This window comes from Penicillium antarcticum, assembly GCF_028974205.1.
Source record: "Penicillium antarcticum strain IBT 31339 chromosome Unknown utg000004l_segment0_segment0, whole genome shotgun sequence".
NCBI lineage: Eukaryota > Fungi > Ascomycota > Eurotiomycetes > Eurotiales > Aspergillaceae > Penicillium > Penicillium antarcticum.
In genome coordinates this window covers 1,788,829-1,811,895 of record NW_026695302.1, presented here as the reverse complement: position 1 = coordinate 1,811,895, position 23,067 = coordinate 1,788,829, and the positions used below count along the sequence as shown (strand labels likewise).

At 45.3% G+C, this 23,067-nt stretch overlaps 6 protein-coding genes across 6 annotated transcripts; 4 read left to right on the top strand and 2 right to left on the bottom strand.

Moving 5' to 3' along the window:
• Positions 1-8,487: 8,487 nt before the first annotated feature.
• On the top strand, positions 8,488-9,136 carry N7508_004661 (alcohol dehydrogenase; the record flags this gene model as incomplete). The annotated part of the gene is made up of 2 exons (XM_058462727.1): positions 8,488-8,828; positions 8,899-9,136. 2 exons carry the CDS (start codon positions 8,488-8,490, stop codon positions 9,134-9,136), a joined length of 579 nt encoding a protein of 192 aa, XP_058321352.1.
• A 1,836-nt stretch (positions 9,137-10,972) lies between these two features.
• Positions 10,973-11,956, bottom strand: N7508_004660 (short-chain dehydrogenase; the record flags this gene model as incomplete). The annotated part of the gene is made up of 1 exon (XM_058462726.1): positions 10,973-11,956. One exon carries the CDS (start codon positions 11,954-11,956, stop codon positions 10,973-10,975), a length of 984 nt encoding a protein of 327 aa, XP_058321351.1.
• Positions 11,957-13,238: 1,282 nt separating this feature from the next.
• N7508_004659 (uncharacterized protein) lies at positions 13,239-13,777 on the top strand (the record flags this gene model as incomplete). The annotated part of the gene is made up of 2 exons (XM_058462725.1): positions 13,239-13,278; positions 13,335-13,777. 2 exons carry the CDS (start codon positions 13,239-13,241, stop codon positions 13,775-13,777), a joined length of 483 nt encoding a protein of 160 aa, XP_058321350.1.
• Positions 13,778-14,005: 228 nt separating this feature from the next.
• Positions 14,006-14,242, top strand: N7508_004658 (uncharacterized protein; the record flags this gene model as incomplete). The annotated part of the gene is made up of 1 exon (XM_058462724.1): positions 14,006-14,242. One exon carries the CDS (start codon positions 14,006-14,008, stop codon positions 14,240-14,242), a length of 237 nt encoding a protein of 78 aa, XP_058321349.1.
• A 2,192-nt stretch (positions 14,243-16,434) lies between these two features.
• N7508_004657 (alpha/beta hydrolase) lies at positions 16,435-17,331 on the bottom strand (the record flags this gene model as incomplete). Its single annotated transcript, XM_058462723.1, has 1 exon — positions 16,435-17,331. The coding sequence occupies one exon, from the start codon at positions 17,329-17,331 to the stop codon at positions 16,435-16,437; it is 897 nt and encodes a 298-aa protein (XP_058321348.1).
• Positions 17,332-21,281: 3,950 nt separating this feature from the next.
• On the top strand, positions 21,282-21,809 carry N7508_004656 (uncharacterized protein; the record flags this gene model as incomplete). Its single annotated transcript, XM_058462722.1, has 2 exons — positions 21,282-21,595; positions 21,659-21,809. 2 exons carry the CDS (start codon positions 21,282-21,284, stop codon positions 21,807-21,809), a joined length of 465 nt encoding a protein of 154 aa, XP_058321347.1.
• Between the last annotated feature and the right edge of the window lie 1,258 nt (positions 21,810-23,067).

Below are 23,067 nucleotides of genomic sequence, written 5' to 3'. Positions count from 1 at the left end.
CATTATGGGGGCCTTACCAGGGTTGGATCGCACGAGGTGCACAATTATTTCCGTCAACCAAGCACGAACAAGGGGCATTCGAGTGGTTATGAGGGATAAATTAGGTCTAATGGCTATCCATTCTTGATCACCGCAGAGCCTGTCAAGGGAGACCGCGAATAAAACGAGAATGTCCCTTGCATTCGCGCTTGTGGGGGTGTTTTAAATGTATACAAAATTGGTACCGATCATGGACCAAGCCGTATTATGGGAGGAAATTTTTTTCACGGGGTATACGAAGGACCAACTTAATTTCTTATTAGCCGTGTTTGCATATTTTATATTTTGTCGCATTGAGAAGTAAGTTACAATCATTCATCTCTTTAAGCTTAAACAACTTTGAAAACGGAAAAGCATGAAGTAGTCATAGTCTAGACCCCTTCTCACGTGGCTGTGATGAGTTAGCCACAGCGCAATCGAAAAAGGGGGGTCTGGCAAGACCCGTGCCTACGGCAGAACCTCATCGATGAATAGAAAGGTATTGGCAAGCATTGTTCGCTCATTTTATCCCTTCATGTTACATTTATGACCGAATTTGATGCTCTCAATCTATGTGAGACACGATACAAGGGATAGCTATTCTGAATGCTTGGCTCCTACAATTATGCGATAGGTAGCGTACCTCCGGGGTTTTGATTTACAATTCAACTGTACAATACCGTATTGAGTACCTGGGCAACTCTGGTAGAGGTTAGCATGTTCTAACGTCATGTTTGGAAACAGCCAAAGAGTAGGTGTGAATGTGGTCGTTACGGTACGGACTGGCACAGGCATAGCCAATTGCGTCCTTGTTGATTCATACCCTAAAGACAAGCAATTTGTGGAATAAACAGGGAGTTGAGGCTTAATTTGTTCATTAGGGGCCTTATAATGATGGTTAAATTAGGGATAACCTATGGGAAAGATATTTCGCGGGTACATCAGTGAAAATCGCGATCCCCTTTTAACAACAACCACCAACACCCCCAGAGGACTTATGGTCTGCAAATATAGGTCATTCAGTATATTCAGTATATTATTAGATGGCAAGGAAGCAAATGTATGGATAAGGCTATTGTACAAACCAGGCTGCCAACAGAAGGATCGAGTAATAACCATGGACTGTGGCATCAAGTTAATCATACGTAGCAATGAACGTGTAGAATGCACATTCAATACTTCCTGAATGAAGCCACTCATGACTGTTTCAATGTGAGCACCCAGAGGTCAATCTCTGCACGTTATTACACTCTCGCTTTTAGTGGCCAATGCCGAAAGAACGCAACCCATTTCTCTTGCACCGCAGAGACTGCCATGAGATCGCGTCAATCTAATAGCCCGCATTTACATAATTCAGCATACCAGACGGACCTGGCGATACTATGAAAGAGTAGGAGATATCTTTGTCAGTTAAGAACGGGCTGGCTTCTCAATCTCTGTGCGGAGACTGAAATTCCCTGCAGCGTCACCTACTATCAGAGTTGCCACGTGCGAACAGGATCAAGATAGCAGTGGCAGCTTGGAAAGTGCACAAGCAGGAAAATCAGCACTGCATAGATAGACAACACGATAGGGGGATACGACAATGTTGTCGCTTGAGGCTGGTTCGGCTCAGGGACAAAACTGCTTCAACGACAGTAATCCAATTTGCTCTCTCAAAGACCATATGTGATTCGTAAAAGCCTAATGAGGATATTCTCCTTTCTCTTACAAAAGAAGAAGTTGTATTTCCTAATTAACCACATTACTGTTTCCAGCACCGCAAGCAAATTCTCAGTGAGTTCTGGTATATTATTAGGGAAGTCTAGCGTATAAAATAGATAGTGAAGAGGGGAACACGAAGGGAAACCCGACCCTGCCTGTCTGTCTGCGAACCAGCTCGGCCACTAGGGGTAGTAGGAATATAAGAGAGAACACATAGAGGTGGTAGTGAAGGAGAGGGTGTGTCTATGTCTCTATCCTGCTAGTAGGAAGTCTTATATATCACAAAAGCTTGAGTTATCCGATACACCGCTAATTCATGAATCATGCAGTAAGCAATTCCGCCACTACAATAGCTATTCTGATATCTTGCGAGTCTATCAAGGTAATTTAAAATCGATGCAAGCTCTGGTATATACAGGGTGTTCCACTAAATTACTCTATAGTATCTCTTCCAATAGTTACTGTAGAATTCGAGTCGACTAATATCTCTACGGCGATATAATATTTAGCGGAGGAAGTCTCCCATATGGAAAAATATAGCATCTCTAGTACAAGGTCTTTAGCACACTTAATATAAGAGCTATGTTTGAATTCTTGCTCAATGTAGTAAGGTAGGGGTTTAGGATAGAGTAACCTTAGTAGGCTTAGCGTGTTTGTAGAGAGGCTTCGATAAAGAAATCTCTTTGTTTAGGCGGTAAAACTGATTTTGATCTATCCTATACCACTTCCAGGAGCGTTAGCTACTATGACAGCGACTAAGCACCATTGAAAACTCCAAACGCACTTTTATCGTGGATAAGAGGCTATTCACGATTCTTGTAAGCGCCACCTTGGCATCGCTCGCCCTGGATATGATCACCTCAACCGCCTCATTGCCCAGGTCTTGAGCTCTCTCACGGCTAGCTTGCACTTCAATGGTTCCCTCAACGTCGAATTAAGCTATTTTTATACCAATCTTATGCCGTTTCCACGTATTCAATACCCTCTTAACTAATATGCTGCTGTCATCTCCTGGAGGCGCAATGGCCATGAAAGCTTCAGAGTCAAGCACCTCACCTTTCAGTGTACATGCTTCCGTGTCTTTGAATGTCTTCATTTAGGTAGGCTTTGGCCCTGACAACCAGATGGTTGTTTGCAATCCTCACAATGGCAAGTAAATGGCAATAGCCTTTCTATACCGAGGTGATACAATACCTGATGACTGCACTCAGGCTGTAGTTGAGATCAAGGCCGAGGCATCTTCAAATCTAATTGAATGTTATCCAACCGGCTTCAAGTTTGACATCAATTACCGGAAGCCTGTAAGTGTACTCGGTAGCGAGCTTGTTTCCGTCGACCACTCAGTCACTATGCTCTTCAACTCCACCTCAATCACCGACGATTTTGGTCGTCTTGATCAAAAATTGGATTAATGTACACCAAACCTACTTTCGTCCACTAGTATGTGGGCGATGGTATGGCGGACGGGGAATTCTCAGAGCTTCGCGAGAACAAGCAGATTGCCGATGATACTGTTGGCTTAGACCGGGACCTGGATCTCGAGTACTGGATGAACCTGATTTCTTATTGAATGTCATTTTTGGTATTTGCAGCAGGTCGTGATTAGTTCAGTGGGGCGACTTCCAAACGATATCACCAAGCGCTAGCGTCTCTCCAGCCTTGTTTGGAATATCTTTCATTATCGTGGAGGCTCACTGAATACAAACACAGTTACGACCGATCTCACACTTTGCATCATCGTGGCCAGGGCTTTCTTATCTAGAAGAATACGAGCTGCGGATGACCGCCCCAGTATTTGAGATTCTTCTGGTTCTTGCACTCTAAAAATGTATTTCGCGCCATGATAGGTGACTTGTCAACGGCCAAGTCAATTCAAAATTCAAATTTCATCCAAGCATCCGAACTATCTGTCGGGTCACTATTTAAAATTTAAGCCAATGCGCGGATGACTTTGTCATGCTGCTCAATCACGTTCCGCCTTCCTCTCTACTAAAATTATGTACAGGTGAGTGTGAGACTGCGGATCAGAACTTTATTGGAGGGATTTGCCAGACGTGAAACCGACGTTGTCAACGTTGCCTCCTATGGAACACTTGTCACTACAGCAGCCAAATAAGCTTGGCAGGTAAAATGAGATATCGATACAACACCACATGTCTCCAAGATAAGTCTTCCTTGCGTGCTCGAAACAGTTGAAAACAAAAGTTTATTTCCCTTCACATTGCAATTTCTTCTGCAAAGCTGTCTTGAATGATGTAGCCAAATATGAGCTCTGCCTATATTGTTATATGGAATACATTCAGCTCGATATCAACCAACCCAAATCGTTTCCTTCTACCTGCACTTCTTTCAAGCTTCTAGAGCAGGACGCCGACTCCCAATCACGATACGAGGAAGCCATGTCAAGCTACTACAAGAATGTATCCCGGAATTCCGAGATCCTTCGGCGCCTCGAAGAAATGTCCGTCAAAACAGAGAAAGAATCGAGAGACTAGAAGAAATACCCATGGGAGGACAAGATATGACCTATTATCCATTTATTCAACACCAGGGCATGTCTGCCAAGGATATCACAGTCATCGACTCAGCCTACGACTTTTATTTCTAGACGTCTAATTCGAGCAGTCTAACAAAGCCCAACGGTGAATTCAGGGCCTGGGAGACAGTAGCTAGAACCTTTCCTTCGCCGCCACCCATGCCGCCGGTCGGTACTGGCCATGTCATTTTCATAGGCACAGTGCAGGAGCCAGCTCTTCTCTGGCCGATCGTGTGTTGCAAACCGTCCACCTGTGCTTTACCAAGATCTCCTATATACAAAATTGAGGTACTGGAATGGGAGTCATCGTGAAGAAGGGTTTTCGGGCGTGCGAAAAGTACTATTTAGATGCTACCTAGGAGAAGATTAATATTCTTGGTTTCATGGATAGCTATCATGGAGGCACTATTGGTTCGATAGACTGTTCTGAGCCGTATACGTCCATTAGACTGAGTGGTACCGTGACTACTTTCACTTGGTTGACTTCCCCTTATTAAATGGTCGATTCCAAACCTGGTTTACCACATCCCCAAAGAACCTTTAAAACAAAGGTTTGCCAACTTCTCATTGGACTTAAATTTGAAATTCTGCCTGATTCAATTCGATACGTGCGGGGCGGTGCTTAACTACTTGGCAGTCGCTTATTTTAGACTGTTATTGGCTTTGAAAGTGCCAAGCCCCAAAGCCTCAATAGATACCTCATCAGTTTGAAACAACAGTCCCCTATATGAATCAATACTTGTGCCTGCCTCTGGCACAACAGATCTGTCAATCAGTATGCCCGAGTCTGCTTCGAACCAACATTTCTCGGACAGTTATGTCTCCACAGCATCCACAAATAAGTCGAATTTTCAGCAGGAAGCCAACTATTTGCGTGACGAAGCAAATGCGTATCCACCTTTTGACCCATGTTCCAAGACTATTCACCTTTCGTGGTTGGGTATTCTCATGGCCACTTTTTGCGCGATGGCCTGCATCGTGTGGGCCCTGATAATTCTCACAACAAAGCATCACCTGGCATACTCAACGTCGCTGTCCGAGGGGTCAGCCGAGGTATTGGCATTCATTGTCAATATCATTTTAACATTCATTACGGACACTCTGGGCTACATTCACACAGTATCTCTTCGCTGGGCATTGTATCGCGAGGGACGCTTAACATTCAACACAAATATCAGGTTGCTGAGCAGCGCGCATCTGTCGGTAGCAAATTCTTGGCCGGTTAATCTCGTCTGGGCTGTTTGCCTAATTCTCTGCTACTCATCCACTTCGATACTGTTTATACGCGGTCCGGATAAATTTGAATCGCTTATAAATGGGACCATGTTTCATCCGTCTTCCTGTGCGCCTGGAGACACTTGCATGTCTCTCAACGGAATGGCATTTCTCACGTTGGGGGTAGGTCTCACCGGACAAACGGTGGTCGCAGTAATTTGTATGCAGAAATATCGGCATACTATCCCGACTTGGAGTTCAAATCCATTGAACAACACTTTGGCAGCCCTGCAATGTGACGATGTTCCCCTCTGCCACCATCCGGGTCGATGTATGATGCCTGTCTCAGTGTCACGTGCGTACATGGGAACTATGCCAGCTCACCCTTTACGACGGCAGACGAACCTCTGGTTTATCTTGATGGTACGATGGATCGTCTCTTTTATATGGGGGCTGACGGTCTTAATATATGTCTGGGCAACAATCGTTATGCGAGTGGCTCTTTCCATGTACGGCAGCTGCAGTGATGCGCCATTTAGTTGGACCGGCACGGAAGTCCACACTATCAATGGGAAACAGTATTTGGAGAGCACCTGCTACGTGATTCATCTAGGTATGGACCCTGCCTCGAACAGTCCATCTACCCCAACACACTTCTCACTATGGGTGCATTTCCTTCTCTCGATCTTGTTCCTCTGCGGTGTACAGGGAGCAACAACACTCTGTCTGCATTGCATAGAGACAGTAGTTAATATGAGGCGCGATGAGCAGTGTTGGCGTGCATGTACCTCGCGCCGCGGAGCACGACTTTCCAACAACCCACTTCTTGGTTTGCTGCGAAGCTGGGAGGCAATTGTTCTGTTTGTTATCAAAGCGGTGCTCCATTGGTTGATTGGTCAAAGTGTGATACCCCAATTTGGCCCGGACTCGTGGTACGAAGGGCTCGCTGTATTGTTCGGCATGGCTTGGCCACGTTTGTATGTCCTCGCCGGTGCAACGACATTTGCCGCAGTCTTTGTCACAGTTTTGGTGCTTTGGAAACCTTGCGGGCCCCAGCCGGCTGGCTGGGGCCATTTTCAGACGCTAGCTAATCTTGTAGACGTCTGGTGTTCACCGTCGGAAAGATTGTGGTGGGGTGACAAAGGCATTTCCGAAGGTCAGGCCCGACATGCCGGAACTTCGAGCGTAGAAAGACTGCCACCAGTGCAAAAAGATGAATTATACGCGGGCGCTCATGGGATACCTAGCACTAGTAACGCTTGATAGTTGGATTATTACAACGTCGATTCTAGATCAAACATCGCAAATAGGGTGGACTCCCATGCTTTGACCCATAGTGAAAACGATTCCACATTTTATAGATTTGTACACAAAGAATCCTCACTATATACTTCATCCCGCATATTTGGACCCTTTCAAATCCTCAACACTGGATTCTAGGTCAGACTCTTAATATGAATCAGTGAAATAGCTCTTGGCGTTTTCTTGAAACAAACTATCTACCTAGCAAGGCTATTGACCTTTAGAGTGTGAGGGGGGCAAGCCAAGCGGTACAAGGGTCCATTCACTAAGTCACTAAACTAGAGAGAAAAGAAAGAAAGAAAAGGGGAGATCCGTCGAGGATCTCAATACTATCTAACCACCTGACCAATCACAATCCTCCTCTCACGTGATCAGTTACAACAAGAGAAGTCACCTCGTCACATAGAGCACCCGACCAGGGCTCCGTCTTTACTCTCTTAACTTCGTCTCTTAAAGACTTGATTTGGATGATTCTGTCATAGATAGTGCCAGAGTGGGGCATACGCGCAAATGAAAATATGACCGAAGATCCCCACGACGACACCAACTGTAGTACCGGCAATGGCGCCTTCACTAAGATTGAGACCTTTGCCCTTACTACTTGCTAGGATAGATAGTGCCAGAAATGCTATTTTAGCGAGGCCCTAGGAGGAGTGTCTCAGAATTAAGATCGTAATATATCTTTAAATAGTCTCAAATATGGTTTTGAGGCCGGTGAGAGCTGTTCTCCAATTTTAGGTCGGCGACTAAATGGCGTGTTAAGCCGCCCACGCCGCACAAAGCATATATCTATAGGATTAGAGGTATTTATTTTGGATCCTAAGATCATGAGTCGAGTAACTACTAGTCATAATAGCCGAGGTTGATAGACTTCCGCAAAGCCCAACCCGGACCTAGTACTAGGGCCCCAGTAAAGCCTAACGTGGTCGATCCTAACTCGACCCAAAACTTGACCCAATTTCGGCATAAAAACTAGTATAAAATGCTAATAAATTATATATCGGTATTGGCTAATACACCTATTATCTCAATTTTTTTATAATACAAGATAACAATATATAGCTATACATAGGTATTCTATTAACATGATTACTTAATTAGGAAGGTAGTATAAATATCATCTTAGTCAAGAAGATTCATATATATCTTAGAGGATAGGTACACCGGTTCTTCTATCATACTACGAATGTGTATTTAGGGTGGACAGCATTGCGATGGATGATTTCTCTTTATTCCAATTGGTCAGTTCACTGTCTCGCAAAAATCGAGAAAAGGCAGAGTTACTCTGAAGCAGTTCAAACGTAAGTCAGATTGCAGTGTGAAAATGGCGACCGAGCGCACCATGGCCTGAAACTTTAACCAAGGGAGCGCTGTCTGGGGTATGTGTTTCTGATAGTCTATAGCCAAGAATACATGCTGAATAAAAATCGGCCAGATGCAAACTGTAAGGTATCCAGCAATGGCGTGGTCCATTAGCTACAAAGACCCGACGCCCAGCCTCTGATCCGCTCGGCCAACTCAAACCCGTTTAGAAACATTTGGGAGGCACAGCATCAAAGGAGCACGGGTCCAATCTCTATACAGCACGAAATGCAGGGAAAGCGGCATTTTGTTGTCATTCCTGAAATAATTACCGTGTGGTGGAGACCCTTTGGGATATCGGACTACTATCGCAGAGAGACTAATTCTGGGCAGGAACCGGCAGCGTGAGCATGTTTTCATTGCTTATTTGCCTGAGTGCAGGAATGAAACCAATTATAACCTCCTCCTCAGATGAAAAGCTTCGCGATATTGCAGCTCTTGGGCCCGAGGGTGCAATCAAAGTCATTAATTACAGGACCAACCCTGCTTGGAAAAAGAAAGCTCTTCGATTGACTGGTGGAATGGGTGATGACATTGTAATAGAAACGGTAGGCGGAACCAGCATCAAGCAGAGTATTGAATCACTGGCAACTCGAGGTGTGGTAGCATGGGTTGCGTTTCTGGGTGGATTAGAGCTTGATGGATTTGCGGAAGCTTTGGGGCAGCTTTATCTGAAAGTTGGAACTCTTCGGTAAGCTTTGTTTTATTTCTATTGGCTCTACACCTGCCCCGATCGCACGTTCTGACAGCTTTGTAGATAGATCAATCCAGGTCGGCTCTAAGGTTGACCAATCCAACTTGTATCGCTTTTTCGAAACGACTAAGACTTCTTTGAAGCCAATCATTGGCAAAACCTTTCCGTTTGCCGAGTCCCCTGCTGCATTTGATTGTCTGTACGCTAGTGGAGTCCCGGGGAAAGTCGTCATTACTCTAGATTATGCGGATCAAGGTTGCAAAGTGAACTTTAATTTGACCAAAAAGTATAAAGAAAGAAAATAGAATAAAATGACACAGACCTAGCTCTAGATTCGTATAGCATGAGCGAAAATGGAACGTGGCAGGGATTCGAGAGCAAAGCCCCGACTATCATGAGCTACATGGCTTTTTTGTCCGTTGCTTGAATCCCCTTTGACTTTTTTTTAGAAGGGCAACTAAACATGCAACCACCTTAGATATATCAATCTATAGCAAGTAGGTTTGTGTCGAAAATTAGCTACACCTGTAACAACCGTAACTCTGTTTCAAAGCTGGACGTGGCTGAACATGGTATCAGCCAGCGCCCTTGGGTCATACTTCGTATCTTTTATGATCCCTATTATTCACAGGTTTACAGGAGCGTAGGCGGTCAGATAGGATGAACCAGACCTTCATGTTTTTTGTAGTTTAGGAGTAGTCATGCTTGAGTGGCGAATTCCGACATTCAGCCAACCTCGATATAGAAGTTCACCTTGCCGTTAAATCGAAGTGGGGAGTAAGCAAAACTGTGACACAGCTCAAGTACAAGTCCTCGGTCACTTTCGTCGGAAAATTTCGCGGCTGATGCCTATCTTTATACTGCTCGTCTTTATACTGCTTGGCCGATTACTGGACAACTTATCAGTCTAAGAACCTCAGCTTTTCATTCCACGCTCTGCATCAATCCAAACGCAGTGGCTTCAACATGTTTTGCAGCTCACGATAGCCCTAACGGGTCTGGAGATGTCCGTCCACCTGCACTCCAAATAAACAAGGACGAGTGGGTGGAAAATGCGCTGGATGGCAGGGCTTTCCTCATCACAGGATGCTCATCGTGCTTTGGTGTTGAACGACCCGCGCACTCTACAAAATGGGTGCTGCCACTCTCTCTCTATGTGGCGGCCCGAAATACTAAGAAAGTGACATCGGCCCTAGGTAATATTGCCAGCCCATGAGTCAATATCCTGCATCTTGACCTCAAATGACTTTCATCTGTTTGTTCTTTGAGGAATTCACATCGAAGAGTCTAGAGAGTTACACTACTTAGGGATTCGTATGGAGAAAACTGTGTAGTGGGATTCATAAACAAAAGGATGCACAGGGAGAGGAAGAAGGAAGGAGAGAGAAAAGGCTAACTATCTAGGTTCTGTCCTGGAAGATCAGACATCCAACAAAGAGCTGGAGATTAAATATTTTGATTTAAAACGCTGGCGCCAAAGGTAAAAACAGAGGACGGGTTTGAAATGCAGTTTGGAAGTAATTACCTTGCTCACTTTCTGCTCTTCCACAAACTCAGGCCTCTATTGCTGGCCTCTTCCACGCCTGAATTGTGATGTTTCGAAATTCCTCATTCCCGATAAACATCTTTCAACACTGCGCAGGCACCATGGAATTTTCTTTAGTCAGGAAGCCAACAGCACCTCTGCAAGACAATGCCTTATAGTGTGGAGGTAATTATTGAGTCTCAAGGTTGGTATACACTAAATTAGGATCACTTCAAGTTTTTGGCCGACTGAAAACCATATAAAGAAGGGTGCGTATTTAGAATGTTTGACCTGTCACTGTATGAATAATTGGAAGGCTAAATTTAGTCAGACGGTTTTGAGGAGAGAGGATGGTCCGTTAGAAATATAGAGAGTCAAAATGAATGTGCTTTAGAGATGATGAATTGAACTAATACCTGACAGGAAAAGTACTTTAAAACTCTTCACCTGACCAAGTAATTGTAATGAAGAAGGAACAGGATAAACCTGCCCTCTGGGGTGGATGTAAACGGCCATGATCGTGCTTTTCAGGAGACAGCAGCGATAGTAAAAGGCTGATTCCTCAGCAAACAGCGGTCATATGTAAGACCAGTAGCGCAAGCAATGAGGTTATTCATCATTCATGAAGCAAATCTAAGGTTTTGGCCCACAGTTTTGCCTCCATTTCTGGACTGTATGCCCATTCTGCATACCCCGGTCCATGTCGCTGTGATGGATCGGCCGGAGTTGCAATTTGACAGTCATCTAAATATTTACCTCCAGTCCCTTCCAATTCCCTTCCAACTGCTCCCCAAACGCTAGTTGCAGCGCCTTGTTCAGGGCTCTTCCAATAGTTCGTCAGAGACTCATTCTTCGCCCAGTCAGCTTTCTGTTCATCTGACACATGGCGAAGAAGCTCTGTTGCTATAGCACCAGGATGCACGCTGAAAGCATGGAGGCCCTGAGCACCATATAGTCTCTCAATTTCGTTCGCTGTCCAGATATTGGCAGTTTTGCTCTGGCCATAGGCTTTCCAAGGCTCATATTCGCCCTTTAGACTTAGATTGTCGAAGTGGACGGAGGAGACACGGTGGGCGCTGGACGCAACAATGACAACCCGAGAATTGAAAGCCGGAGTAGAAGAATAGAGGAGGCGAGACTTAAGCAGATAAAACAGCAAAAAGTGGGCTAGGTGGTTTGTCCCAAACTGGGTTTCAAATCCATCTGCTGTTCGGCCTTCAGGGCACGCCATCACGCCAGCATTCATAATCAGGATGTTCAGGATGTTAGGTTGTGACAGAAATTCCTCAGCGCATGCACGCACAGATTCCAGGGAGTTCAAATCAAGGTGCAAAAGCTGGACTCGTGGGCTCCCCACCAAGTCACCCAATGCAGACTTCGCTTTCTCTAGATCGCGGGCAGTAAGGTATAATGTCGCTCCAGTATGGAAGAGTGCGCGTGCGGTCTCGATACCTAGGCCGGATGAGCAACCTGTGATGAGGATAGCTTTACCGGCCAAGGTATTTTCACGGCCTGAATCTTTGACGATTTGGAGCGCGGTAGGACGTGCATCGCCAGGCCCCTTTGGCGATTGGTGAACTTTGGTGTACTTCGATTCCATACTTAAACTTAAACGATTTTATGAAGTGGACTAAGGGGGAGCTTCGCACAGTAGAAGCGTGAGGGCTGAAGAAGGACGTAATATCTGGAGGTCGATAAATCTTTTTTCAGTCATCGCATTTATGACCTTATATACTTTTCCACCTCCGATAAATACTGCTAATTTCGGAGTATTGAGACAGGCCACTCTGGTTACCACGGTCATCATCATGGTTGGTGTCGTCGGCTTTAGGTCGTGTGGGCGGCGTTAGGGTGTATTTGAATGTTTACGAATGTCAGCTTCCCACAATCACACCACCTTTTTCTCCAACTAACGAAGTGGCTTAACTCCGATAGAGTACATACAGTAGTATCGATTACACTGACCTTGAAGTTTCGGGGTGGTTCTTCGGCCGAAGATCTGCAATGCCAAGACGCTTTCGTGGAAATCATGACCTGATGACATACCAAACGCTTTCAGAAAGCGGACCCAAATTCTGACAAAAAGTGTAACGCCCAATGTAACCAGAATGCAAGCTGGTCTTGGCCCAAAGAATGACTTTTGTAACATACTAGTTGATAGGTTACATCGAGATAAATAACCAACCTTTCAGAGGAAAGAAAACAAAAAGGTCCTATTAGCTTTTCAATATTTACCGCGTACAGATATTGTAGTGGGTACATTATGTTCAACAAAGGCAGTTAGTGAATTAACGCAATTCTCGAGCGATGTATCCAATATAGGTGAGACATAAGGTTGTCAAATGTCAAATTTCGCATTCATTATGGAACTTTGAAGTAGTTATTTAGCCGCCTGCATAGTTAACTATGAACACCCTGAAGAAAACAGTTGGCCCTTCTCTAAATATAGGGTTCGTCGTGCTCGAAACTTTACCGTTGTGAAAGTTTGGTAGGAATCTTCGGACTTTCCCGATATTTCAAGGAGGCTTTGCTCAAGATTATTCAAAAATCTCATCCCTTGTGTGGATAAAGTCTCAGGTGGTATCTCCGACTAACTCCACCGATGACTTCCGCCGAAGGCGTTAAGTTTATCTGACGGTCTTCCTTTTTTGGGGTAATGTATGGCTTAGTCAACTTTAGTTTCTTTCCCACCTTAGTTGCCTATAGGGCACTATTAGCAAAGACTATGCATTGTGGCTGCCTTGTATATCCGTCCACTGGTGGATCATCCGTCCGAGAAGCATTCTATAAAGCAAAACAGGCGCCACTTCCCCCTTTGAACAAATTATCAGCCTACTTATCTCGTTACCCGACTTCAGGGTTCAAAGCGACTGAAACTATCGATGAACTTCAATATGTTGGATTCAAACACGGTTTGGTTTAGTATGGGAAAATTAAGCAAGATTAGGGCTGTCCAGATTGAAGCTAACTACATTCAGTCACTGGATGCTCTTCTGGAGTGGGAAAGTCCTTAGCGAACATCATTCATGCCGCCGGTCACCATATAGTGGCTACTGCACGCGGTGTGAATACGCTCTCCTACCTCCCTGAAGGACCAAATGTTCTGAAGCTTGCTCTGGATGTCACATGCAGACAAACTATTCTAAAATCTCTCGCCATTTCCATAGAGAAATTTGGTCACATCGATGTTGTTATCAACAATGCTGGGTACGCCCTTATGGGAGACTCCGAGGCCATTCCTGAGTCGGATGCTCGACTTCAAATGGAGACCCTTTTCTGGGGCCCTGTTTTAATCACCCAAGAGGCGGTTCGCATTTTTCGGGAAATCAACCCCGCCGGAAAAGGTGGAACTGTTGTCCAGATATCTTCCATCGGAGGTTACTTGACTTTTTCGGGCAGCTCATTCTACCATGCCGGGTAAGCCATTATTCGCCATAAACGTATTATGCTAATACAGGAGCAGAAAGTTTGCACTCGGGGGTTTACCCAGTCTTTCGCCAAGGAGATGGACCCATCCTGGGGTATCAATTTTATGGTGGTCGCCCCGGGTGGCATTTAGACCAACTTTGGCTCCAGCGTGCAATTCGCAAAGCGACATCCCGCATACGATACATCGAGCAGTCCGTTGAACCAACTCATGGAATAAATAATGAGCCCGTCCATTCAGGAGAGTTTCGCCCGGCCGGACCAATGTGCCAAGGTCCTCTTTGATGCTATTGTAGGCCAGGACCAGCGATCCTTGCCTACGCGGCTGTTGATGGGTGCTGAGACCATTTCACTTACTGTGGCCGAAAACAAGAGAGCTTTGGAGGAAATGCAGCTTTGGAAAAAAGAAACTCTACGATGTTCACCAGGAGGTGGAGTGAAGGATGTGCCTGACCTTTGAGGAACCTGGTTTTAAAAGTGCCCAGAGGAGGTCATAAGTAGTATGACGATACGGCAGAATCGAATCAAGATGTTGCGACGCAGAAAATGATTCATATCTGAGGTGGGTGATAAGCAGTTGGAGATGCTTCAGGTGTGTATATCTATAGTCTGGAATATTAGCCAGGCGTTCTGCACGGTCGTTCAATTCCGACAGGAAGTGATACAAGACATGTTGCTCCCCTGTTAGCGCTCTTCTCAAACTGTATTATCTGGATAACGGATGGGTTGCTTTCCATAAACCCAACTGTTTTGTTACCATACAGCGCCTCATGCAGGATGTCGCGCAGGCCTTCCGACTTGATGTTTATGTATGGCGTCACCTTCTCGAACCACTGGTCCATTTTTCACATTAGCGGAATCTCAGCCATGTATAAAAAGGTTTACGTACTAACACGTTCACTAGCAGCAAACATTTCCAGCATAGTCATATGGGTCACTGCTTGTCTCAATCGGCTTGGCTATCTTCTATCTAGATGCCTCTATGTCCCAACTAAACCGCTTCAACAATGCTCGTTCAAAAAGAAATCTAGCCCATGGGTCTCCACGACTGTTTCGAAATTGAGGTGTAAATACCCATTTCGCAAATGATTTGAAATCATCTGGAGTGGTACAGATTGGACGACATAGATCATTATCATCTGCCACCGAAGTCTTCTCCTGTCTAAAACTTGCAGAGCAAGACTGAGTAGACTCGTCTGCTTCATCCGTTCTGACCGAAGAGCATTTATCGCGGGCTAGCTTTACCATGAACTGCTCCAGTCGTACCATGTTGGGTCGTGATAAAGACTGATTTTGGAGGACTGGGGTATTTGGAGGTTCGGTTGATAATATCAGGCAGCGGCCTTTCGAGCCCCTAAAAGAGATGCTTTAGATTCTTCACATAGCTTGCGGCACAGCCGACTCCTTCGTTGGGTTACCTGGCGGCGTTCACCGTCGAGAAGTTGCACGAAATGAGTTGGCCTGACTTGGATGTAGAAATCACGCTTGAGGTTTTATCTTCAAAATATCATAGTGGAATCCGATTGACATATGAAAAGCCATCTACTTAAATCGTCTTTGCGATGCTAACATACCAGCATCATTCGTCATGCTGAGATCTCCAAAAACTGAAATAATGTTTGAAAAGAAAAATTTTGAAATAGTTGTCTATCCGCCCAAGATGCAGAAATCTAAATTGTACCCGACCAATCACAAAGTACTTTCGGTCAATGCTAGCACATAAAGTCAGTTGCAACCCACCCGTACCCCTAAATACCCGTATTCTGATAATCTTTTGCAATATACCATGTATCGCGCTCCGGTATCAAGTAGTTAGAGGATATTACACTTAAGTCTGGGACTGAACGTGTCATCCGGATATAACGGAAATGGGACTATCATCCTGCAGGGGTTCCGGTATGGCAGCCGATTTTGGTTCGGCCGAAAAAATGCCCGTAGAAGGCCGTGGACACTAAATCCCACAGGGAAAGGGAAATCAGAGCAGTTCATGTCCATTAATGGCCTAATCGAAAGTCAAGCGGTCGAAATAAGGCCTTGTGCGTTTTGGCTGAAGTCATGCCGCCGAATATCCAATTAGTAGCCAGTCGGCATTCTACCAGATTTGGCACGGTATAATCATTGACTGTTGAATAGTGAATACTTAAGATTGGTTACTTGGAAGGGTTAGGTATTGACCAAAAGGTTTGAAGCCTAAAGTCAAAACCCGACATGTTCGCCCCGCCACACGCCACTTCGGCTGACAATACACCAGATTAATTGTCACCTACCGCAAGTGGTAAAATGATATGACTACCGGATTGCGATAGAGTAAATTTGTACCGTTAATGCTTGGCAATATACTGTGATGCAAGGCACTACGTTGTGTCCCCGAATTTGCTGTATCAATCCGATATGGGCAACCGACCTATACTGGTGTTTCCCAGGCTTACTAGTCGCATTATTTAGTTGGTGTTGCAGTTTTAATCGAATCCTTTCTCTCCGGCATTGGCTATATGCTTCCGTGCGTACGACGCCAGCTCAGCAGACTGGTCATCAGCGTGGAGTATGGCGGTCTATACCGATCGAATGGTCTCAAATTGCTTCATATATACACTCATTCATAATCCACCAAGTAGCACACTGAGTCGTCACTACACAAGCGCCCTATGGCCTTCACAGCTTCTCGGACATAAACTCCACAATATTCTTCACGGCCAGCCCAACGTAGTCGGCCCCGTCATAAAAGTCCATATGAGCTGCCTTTGGGACAATGACCTTCTTCGTGGCGCCGCCAATTTTTTTGTCAAGGTTTTCCGTGTGCCACAAAGAGCCAGCCTTCTCGCCAGCAATCAGCAGAGCAGGTTGGGTTAGGTAGAGCTCAGCAAACTGGAAGGCATCAAAGTTGAGCACAAGCGGGAAGCTCCGAAGCAGCATCTTGTTCGCAGCACGAGGATGCTGGGCCCTAGGAGTGAGATAATAGTTGGAGGCCTCCTTCATATCGAAAGGAGTGTTGTTATCGAGCTGAAGGGGGACGTAGGGAGCCGCGACAGCCTCGGCACCCTTGTTCTCAGCGGAGGTTTGCCTAGCGGCCATGTCGAAGGCTCCGACCTTTGTCTTAGGATCTTCATCGGCGTCCCAGCCCAGACGTGCGGAATCGCCGATGTTGACCATGCTGATGGTGGCAATGGCCTTCAGGCGATGGTCTGACTTAGCTGCGGCAACAGAATAACCGCCTCCCGCACAAATACCAACGATAGCAATCTTCTCAGGGTCGACAAGCTCCTGCTTCTCTAGATAATCAATCACGCTGTAGACGTCGCTGACTCGCGCGGAAGGATCTTCGAGGAAATGAGGCTCGCCACCGCTTTCGCCCTGGTGGCTCGCATCATAGGCCACAGTCACAAAACCCTGCTCAGAGAGCTTCTTGGCATAAAGACCTGCTGTTTGCTCCTTGACACCGCCGCCGGGGTGGACGATGATCAAAGCAGGGTTTTTAGCGACTGCGGTAGTAGGCTTGTACAGGACACCTGCCAATTGGATGAGGCCCTTCTTAATTGAGATGGCGGACATACTGGAAGGATATTCACATATATTTCTGTAAGGAAAAGATAGTGTGAAGAGGGAATGAAAGACTACTAAGTCGGTCCCTTATAGCCTTGTATATATATGCTCTTGTGGGGCTGTTGACGCTCTTAGTATCATCCCAAACCTTATCGGCAAACCCGAAGAATTTCGGGCATCGGGTTTTCAACTCCACGCCCAACAATTGAATCAGATTACAAACTATCCGTCAATTTCGGAATCGGAACTATACGGTGGATTGATCCAACTTCCAATGCCCTTGCCACGTTAGGAAAAGTTCAACATCCTGATCACATTCCTTCAAATAACTAGTTACTCAATATCTATGGATATTGAATACACATCACACTATCCGGTCAATTGCATCTTATTGGTCGACCAAGATAATGAGCGTACTGTATCATGAGGACCGGTTACACTATAGCAAACACAATTTCTCAGCTACTGTTAATACAGTATACTGGATACCCAGCGTAGTGTGGATATCGGCCGAAAGCCATTATCGGAGTTATCAGATCGGCCGAACCATCTTGGAGTTAGTATAACCTCTTTGGCTCAGGACTACGATATGCTGACAAGGGTGGGGGTAATGGACGCGATGATCCCCTAACTAATGCATCCGCTCGATGACGTAGATGGCATGACATATCCAGTCTATTAATATGATGTAGCCCTAGGTTGATTGACTGTTTTTTAACGTTTTTTATTTTCCCCTACAGCGTTATCTGTAAGAAGAACACTATAGAAATACAGACGACTTGACGAGATCTATTGTCGAAATCATGACACTCACATCTGGCGCGCATCTAACTTGGCTTATGACCGGGGCAAATTCAGGGTTTGGTCTTCAATTAGTTACTCTCGCAGTGCTTTTCGTACGTAGTCCCGCGTATCCTAGTGTATGTATGTTTGTGGTACCCCAAGGTATAGGGCGTTTTATGGCATTTGGCCGAGCGTTATAAGGACCAGCCCGAGCCGATCCCCACCGACGGCACCGACCCGAACCCGGACGTTTTACAGCCCGTAGAAGCCGATTGCACTGAATTCATGATTAAATTATTAAAGCAGCGTATTCGATCGAGCGAGTACGAGTTAGCATGAGAGTGCGAATTAGCCGTGTTAGGTGTGAGTGACCATGATACCAGTCAACCATCTAAGGATCCCTATAGTGACGTTCTACAGCGGCTTTTTATAGTTCATTTACTGCCGGAAGCTTTAATTACGGTAATTGGGGTGACCTACCAAGACTACATCAAGAAAAGAACAGTTGGTGCGTTTCTGAACTTATTTAGTCTAGCGCGATCTTTGTCCGGGGGTGGACTTCTTTTTAATGTTCTTGTGAACGCTACCGCCTGATATGCTCTTCATAGGGGATATGGTCTCGGCGACGTATAGCGTTGGAAATCGCTCTACACACATTACAAGGTTCATTGATTTGCATGAACCTCACATCGGTATTGTGATCATATTTACTGGGGCCAGTCGTCCAGCGGGCGAATGCTTTCCTTGGTTTCACAATCGAGACACAAACTGCAGTGACTGTCAATATGCCCATTGGCAAGCATTCGTTTTGTTTGCCTTTCGGCGAAGGCATTCCCGAGACGAAGTTTCAAGCATCCGCTACAACAAAAGTAGCCCTCATACCCAAAAAGATTAGTATATCAATGTTGTGGCAACATGAAGCACTATGCTGAAATAGATACCCTTGCTTGGCCCACTTTTCCACAAAACATAGAATGACAGCTTTCCTGCGGTGTGGTAGGCTTTCCAACTTGAATTCTGGATCTGAAGCATGCTGACAGAGCCAGATGCGAAGCGTAATCTAGCCAGTTGAGAATTTCCAATCGTAACTCAAACGGTAAACTGCAGAACGTTTTGCCCGTTTTGTCAGTCATTTGAAGGTCAAAAAATGCTTGTTGGGCAACTTGACCTGTATAATAACGCTAGGTGAAACTCAGTTTCTAGAGAATCTCATCCCAGCAGTGGTATCATTCTCCAATTGGCGGAGGAGCAATATTCTCAAACGATCGCATCAAACGATCGCATCTCAATATCTTCAATTTCGAAGTGAGCCTATAGGTTCACAAACCAAACGCATCGAATGCACCGTCATTGCGATGGACGAGGACATAATTTCGCAAAATAGAGTGATCTCTTCGCAACTTGAAACATTATTTCAGCATATCCTTTTATGGTCGCACACCCTTCATTCTTATGCAGCTCTAACCTTTATTAAGGCACATTGACTATACTAGACTAGTCTCTATCGCAAACCTTGAAATTGCAACCATTTGAAAACGCTTGGGCAAAGAAAAGACGCCTTGTGCACGGATCGTTCTGTATTAGCCCGTGTCTACACCACTGCAAGTAAGCATTTTCTATCACTTTGTTTAGTAGTAAAGAGTTAGTGCGAGGCTCTGCTCGAAACACCGCTTACCCTTTTGGCCGCGTTGACTTGATTAAAACTAGCCTACAGTAGGAGGTATGCACCAGAAGTGGGATAGCTATTTTAGCCAATCATGAACAGATATATAGGATCCACAAAGTCCAACCGCCCGAATGTAGCAGTCCATTAGTTTTAGAGAAACGTCCACTGTAAACATTTCCTAAGAAGAATAAATGTGAAGTTTACAATGCAATTGATATACTCCAGTAGATACCCAATTTGGCCATGCACAAGCCAGTAAATTTAAGCTAGCATACCTCAAATTATATATCGTTTTAAGCATCATCAACAAACATTTATCAGTCTATTGATGCCAACTGAGAGTATTTTTATCTCTGTCAAGTATCAATAGAGATAGTTCATAGCGTAAAGATCAGGCGAGAGCATTCAAATTCCCTAGAAAAATTAGTATAGGAGACATTTTACATACCGGTTTGACAGATCCAGAAGAAGACAATTATGATTCAAAAACTCCACATAACAGATGCTATGGTAACTTGACGATCAGGTATGGTCCTTATCTAGAATCATGATGCTTAAACAAGAATATGACACCTCCCTCATCCAAGATGTCAAAACCCAGAAGCTCGCTGTTTGAAGATGATGTTGTGTAGACAACGACACAACAAGAATGAAAGAACCCAAACGGGCTACAAAACTGACCTACTACTAGCATTCCTGGTGGATCCAAGGAGTACGGTAGAAGCAATGGCAACGTCGGGCTAAATTCTCAAAGGAATCAACAACTCGTATATTTTTAAAAGAGGTTTAGGTGTAAACAAAAGCCTATGAAGGCGCACAAGCATGCGAATCGTGACTCCACTCATTGCAGCTGCTAAAAAAACTCAATCTACAAGCACATAGTCAATGTCCGGGCGGAAATCACTAGCTCCCCAAATGGACACGCAAATTCACACAAGCGGAGGGAGTCTTATGCACTATCCAATTTTGTTCAAGAATGCCAGGATTTCCCGGGCGATGAGTTCAGTATCACTCTCCACGGCGAAATGGCCTGCATCAAGCAGTTGTATCTCAGCCTTTGGCAAGTCCCTTTTGTAGGCCTCTGCGTCGGGAGGGATAAAACAGACCTCGTTTTTGCCCCAGATTGCGAGGAGTGGAACCTGAGATTCTCAGAAGTATCGATGGAATTCGTCATACTGAAGAATATTGTTTTGGTAGTCCATGAAGAGATCCAACTGAATCTCTTTGGTTCCGGGGCGCTCCAAGAGCGCGTAGTCAAGATTAAATTGATGTGTTAGGCCGCGCGTTCCATGCTTCAGCTATGCCACCCAAGCGTTGAACATGATCCTTTCCGGAGTTGAACAATGTGGTGTCAAACAAACAAAGCAAACTATACGACCACCGTAGCACCGGATATCACAAAATGTTTTGTGCCTGTATAGTTGTTCGCGAGGGCCATCTAGATCACAGTTTCTATGAATTCATTTGACTTCGTCCGAAATTAAGCCGTGGGGACTTAGAGTCATCCACGATGAAAGCGATCGTTATCGAAAAGTTTGGAGGTCCCGAGTCCCTTGTCATCAAGGATGTGCCAACCCCTGAGCCGAAACACGGCGAGGTGGTGATTCGGATCAAAGCCTTTGGCGCCAACAATGCCGAGATGCACCTGGGCAAAGGGGAATGGGCCGAATGGGTACTTATTAGTGGAATAGAGTGTGCTGGCATCGTAGATGGATGCCCGGGAGGCAAATCTGAAGAAGGCATGCCCGTTGCAAGTCTCATGGGTGGCCTCTCGGGAACAGTACTATTGTTGACTCGCTCAACATGGTGCACAGAGGGGCCCGAGTATGTCTGGCTGGCTGGTTGGGTGGGCTTGCGCCTATTTCTGATTTCAACTCTCTTTTACAGATGGCAAGTGGCGTTCATCTTAGCTTTTTTTGGCAGTTTTGTCTTTGGGACGCCCGAATTCCCCTTATCAGAGGTCCCGCTGCAAGAAATTATCACCATGGTGGCCAAAAAGTTTTCGACTTTGAAGAAATTCAAGAGGCACATCGCCTAATGGGAAACAATGAGGCGCAAGAGAAGATGGTTGTTACTATTAATGGAGGCAATATTTCCTTTTAATTGCGTGCAGTCCAAGAGGCAGCTTCCCATTCCCTCATCAAGCCGTAGTGTGACTTTGTTCACCAAAACCGCGCCTAACAATGTTGCAATACATTGCAGACTGGGTGGCTTCGTGGAAATGCAGAAAGTCTGGTGATGGTACGTTGTGCGCAATGACGGAGTCGGGGACGCGTTTGCAATAAATTTGCTCTAACGTTGCGTCACGGTGGCTACTGTCCGGAAGCCGGACAGATCGGATGAGTGCAGATCTTTGCACGATGTGCAAGTATCAATACTTCGCAATTTATGATTGATTGGCCTTTTTAGTTACTCGGCTTTCTTCCGAGTAAAGTGAAGAAGCTCTGTTTTTCAGGCCCAAGTCTCGATGCGGGAGAGAGATCTTTAAAGTGAATCTTGAAAAATTCTCCTCCGCTGCTCTGCCTACTTGCCATCGAAAATATTTATGAAGATAACCATGTACCTCGTAAAGTCGGTTTGGGCAAAAGGCAGCGATCCGAATAGCGCCAATGAAGCCACTTTCAAATGCAGCATTGCGCTTTACCTTCACGGACGAATGAAGAAAAGGGTGACGCTTGCACTTGGGTCAAAAAGTTTGAGCAAATGTGTCATTCTAAACAGCGTTGGTCAGCTACAAGTAAATGTCAAAAGAGCATCCGAAAGTAAGCTTACTTACACACGAGCTCAACATGCATATAAAATTCGTGCACTGTGATGCCAGCTTCTGTGAGGGTCTCGGCACCTTAAAGTGTGTCGTAATCCCAACGAGGGCTGTAATACCACGCTGACGCGAACTGCCCTCGGTGTCCATTTCCTCCTTTTCTCCTTGAACGGGCACAGGATGCAAAAGCGGCTGCAAGTCTGTTCAATAAATTTCACGATTATAAGCCCTCGGCATTGTCAATTCACGCGTTACATTTTTCGGCTTCCACCCAGTTTTTGACCAGGGCATAGCTAGTCATGATTCTTTATTTTTAATCCTCTGGTTCTCTATCACCGTTGTACAGTCACTTATTTTATTAGCCTGAGATGGCAACTCCTGATATTCTTTTTGACCCCGACAAGTTTGTGCAGACCAAAGCTGTTACCATCACAATTTCTGTTAACTCTCCTCTGCACTATGGGGCCGTAACGCACATCCCTCTGTATTCTCGAGTTTTATTCTTTTCAGATCCTCGCCACCCCATTCATAACCA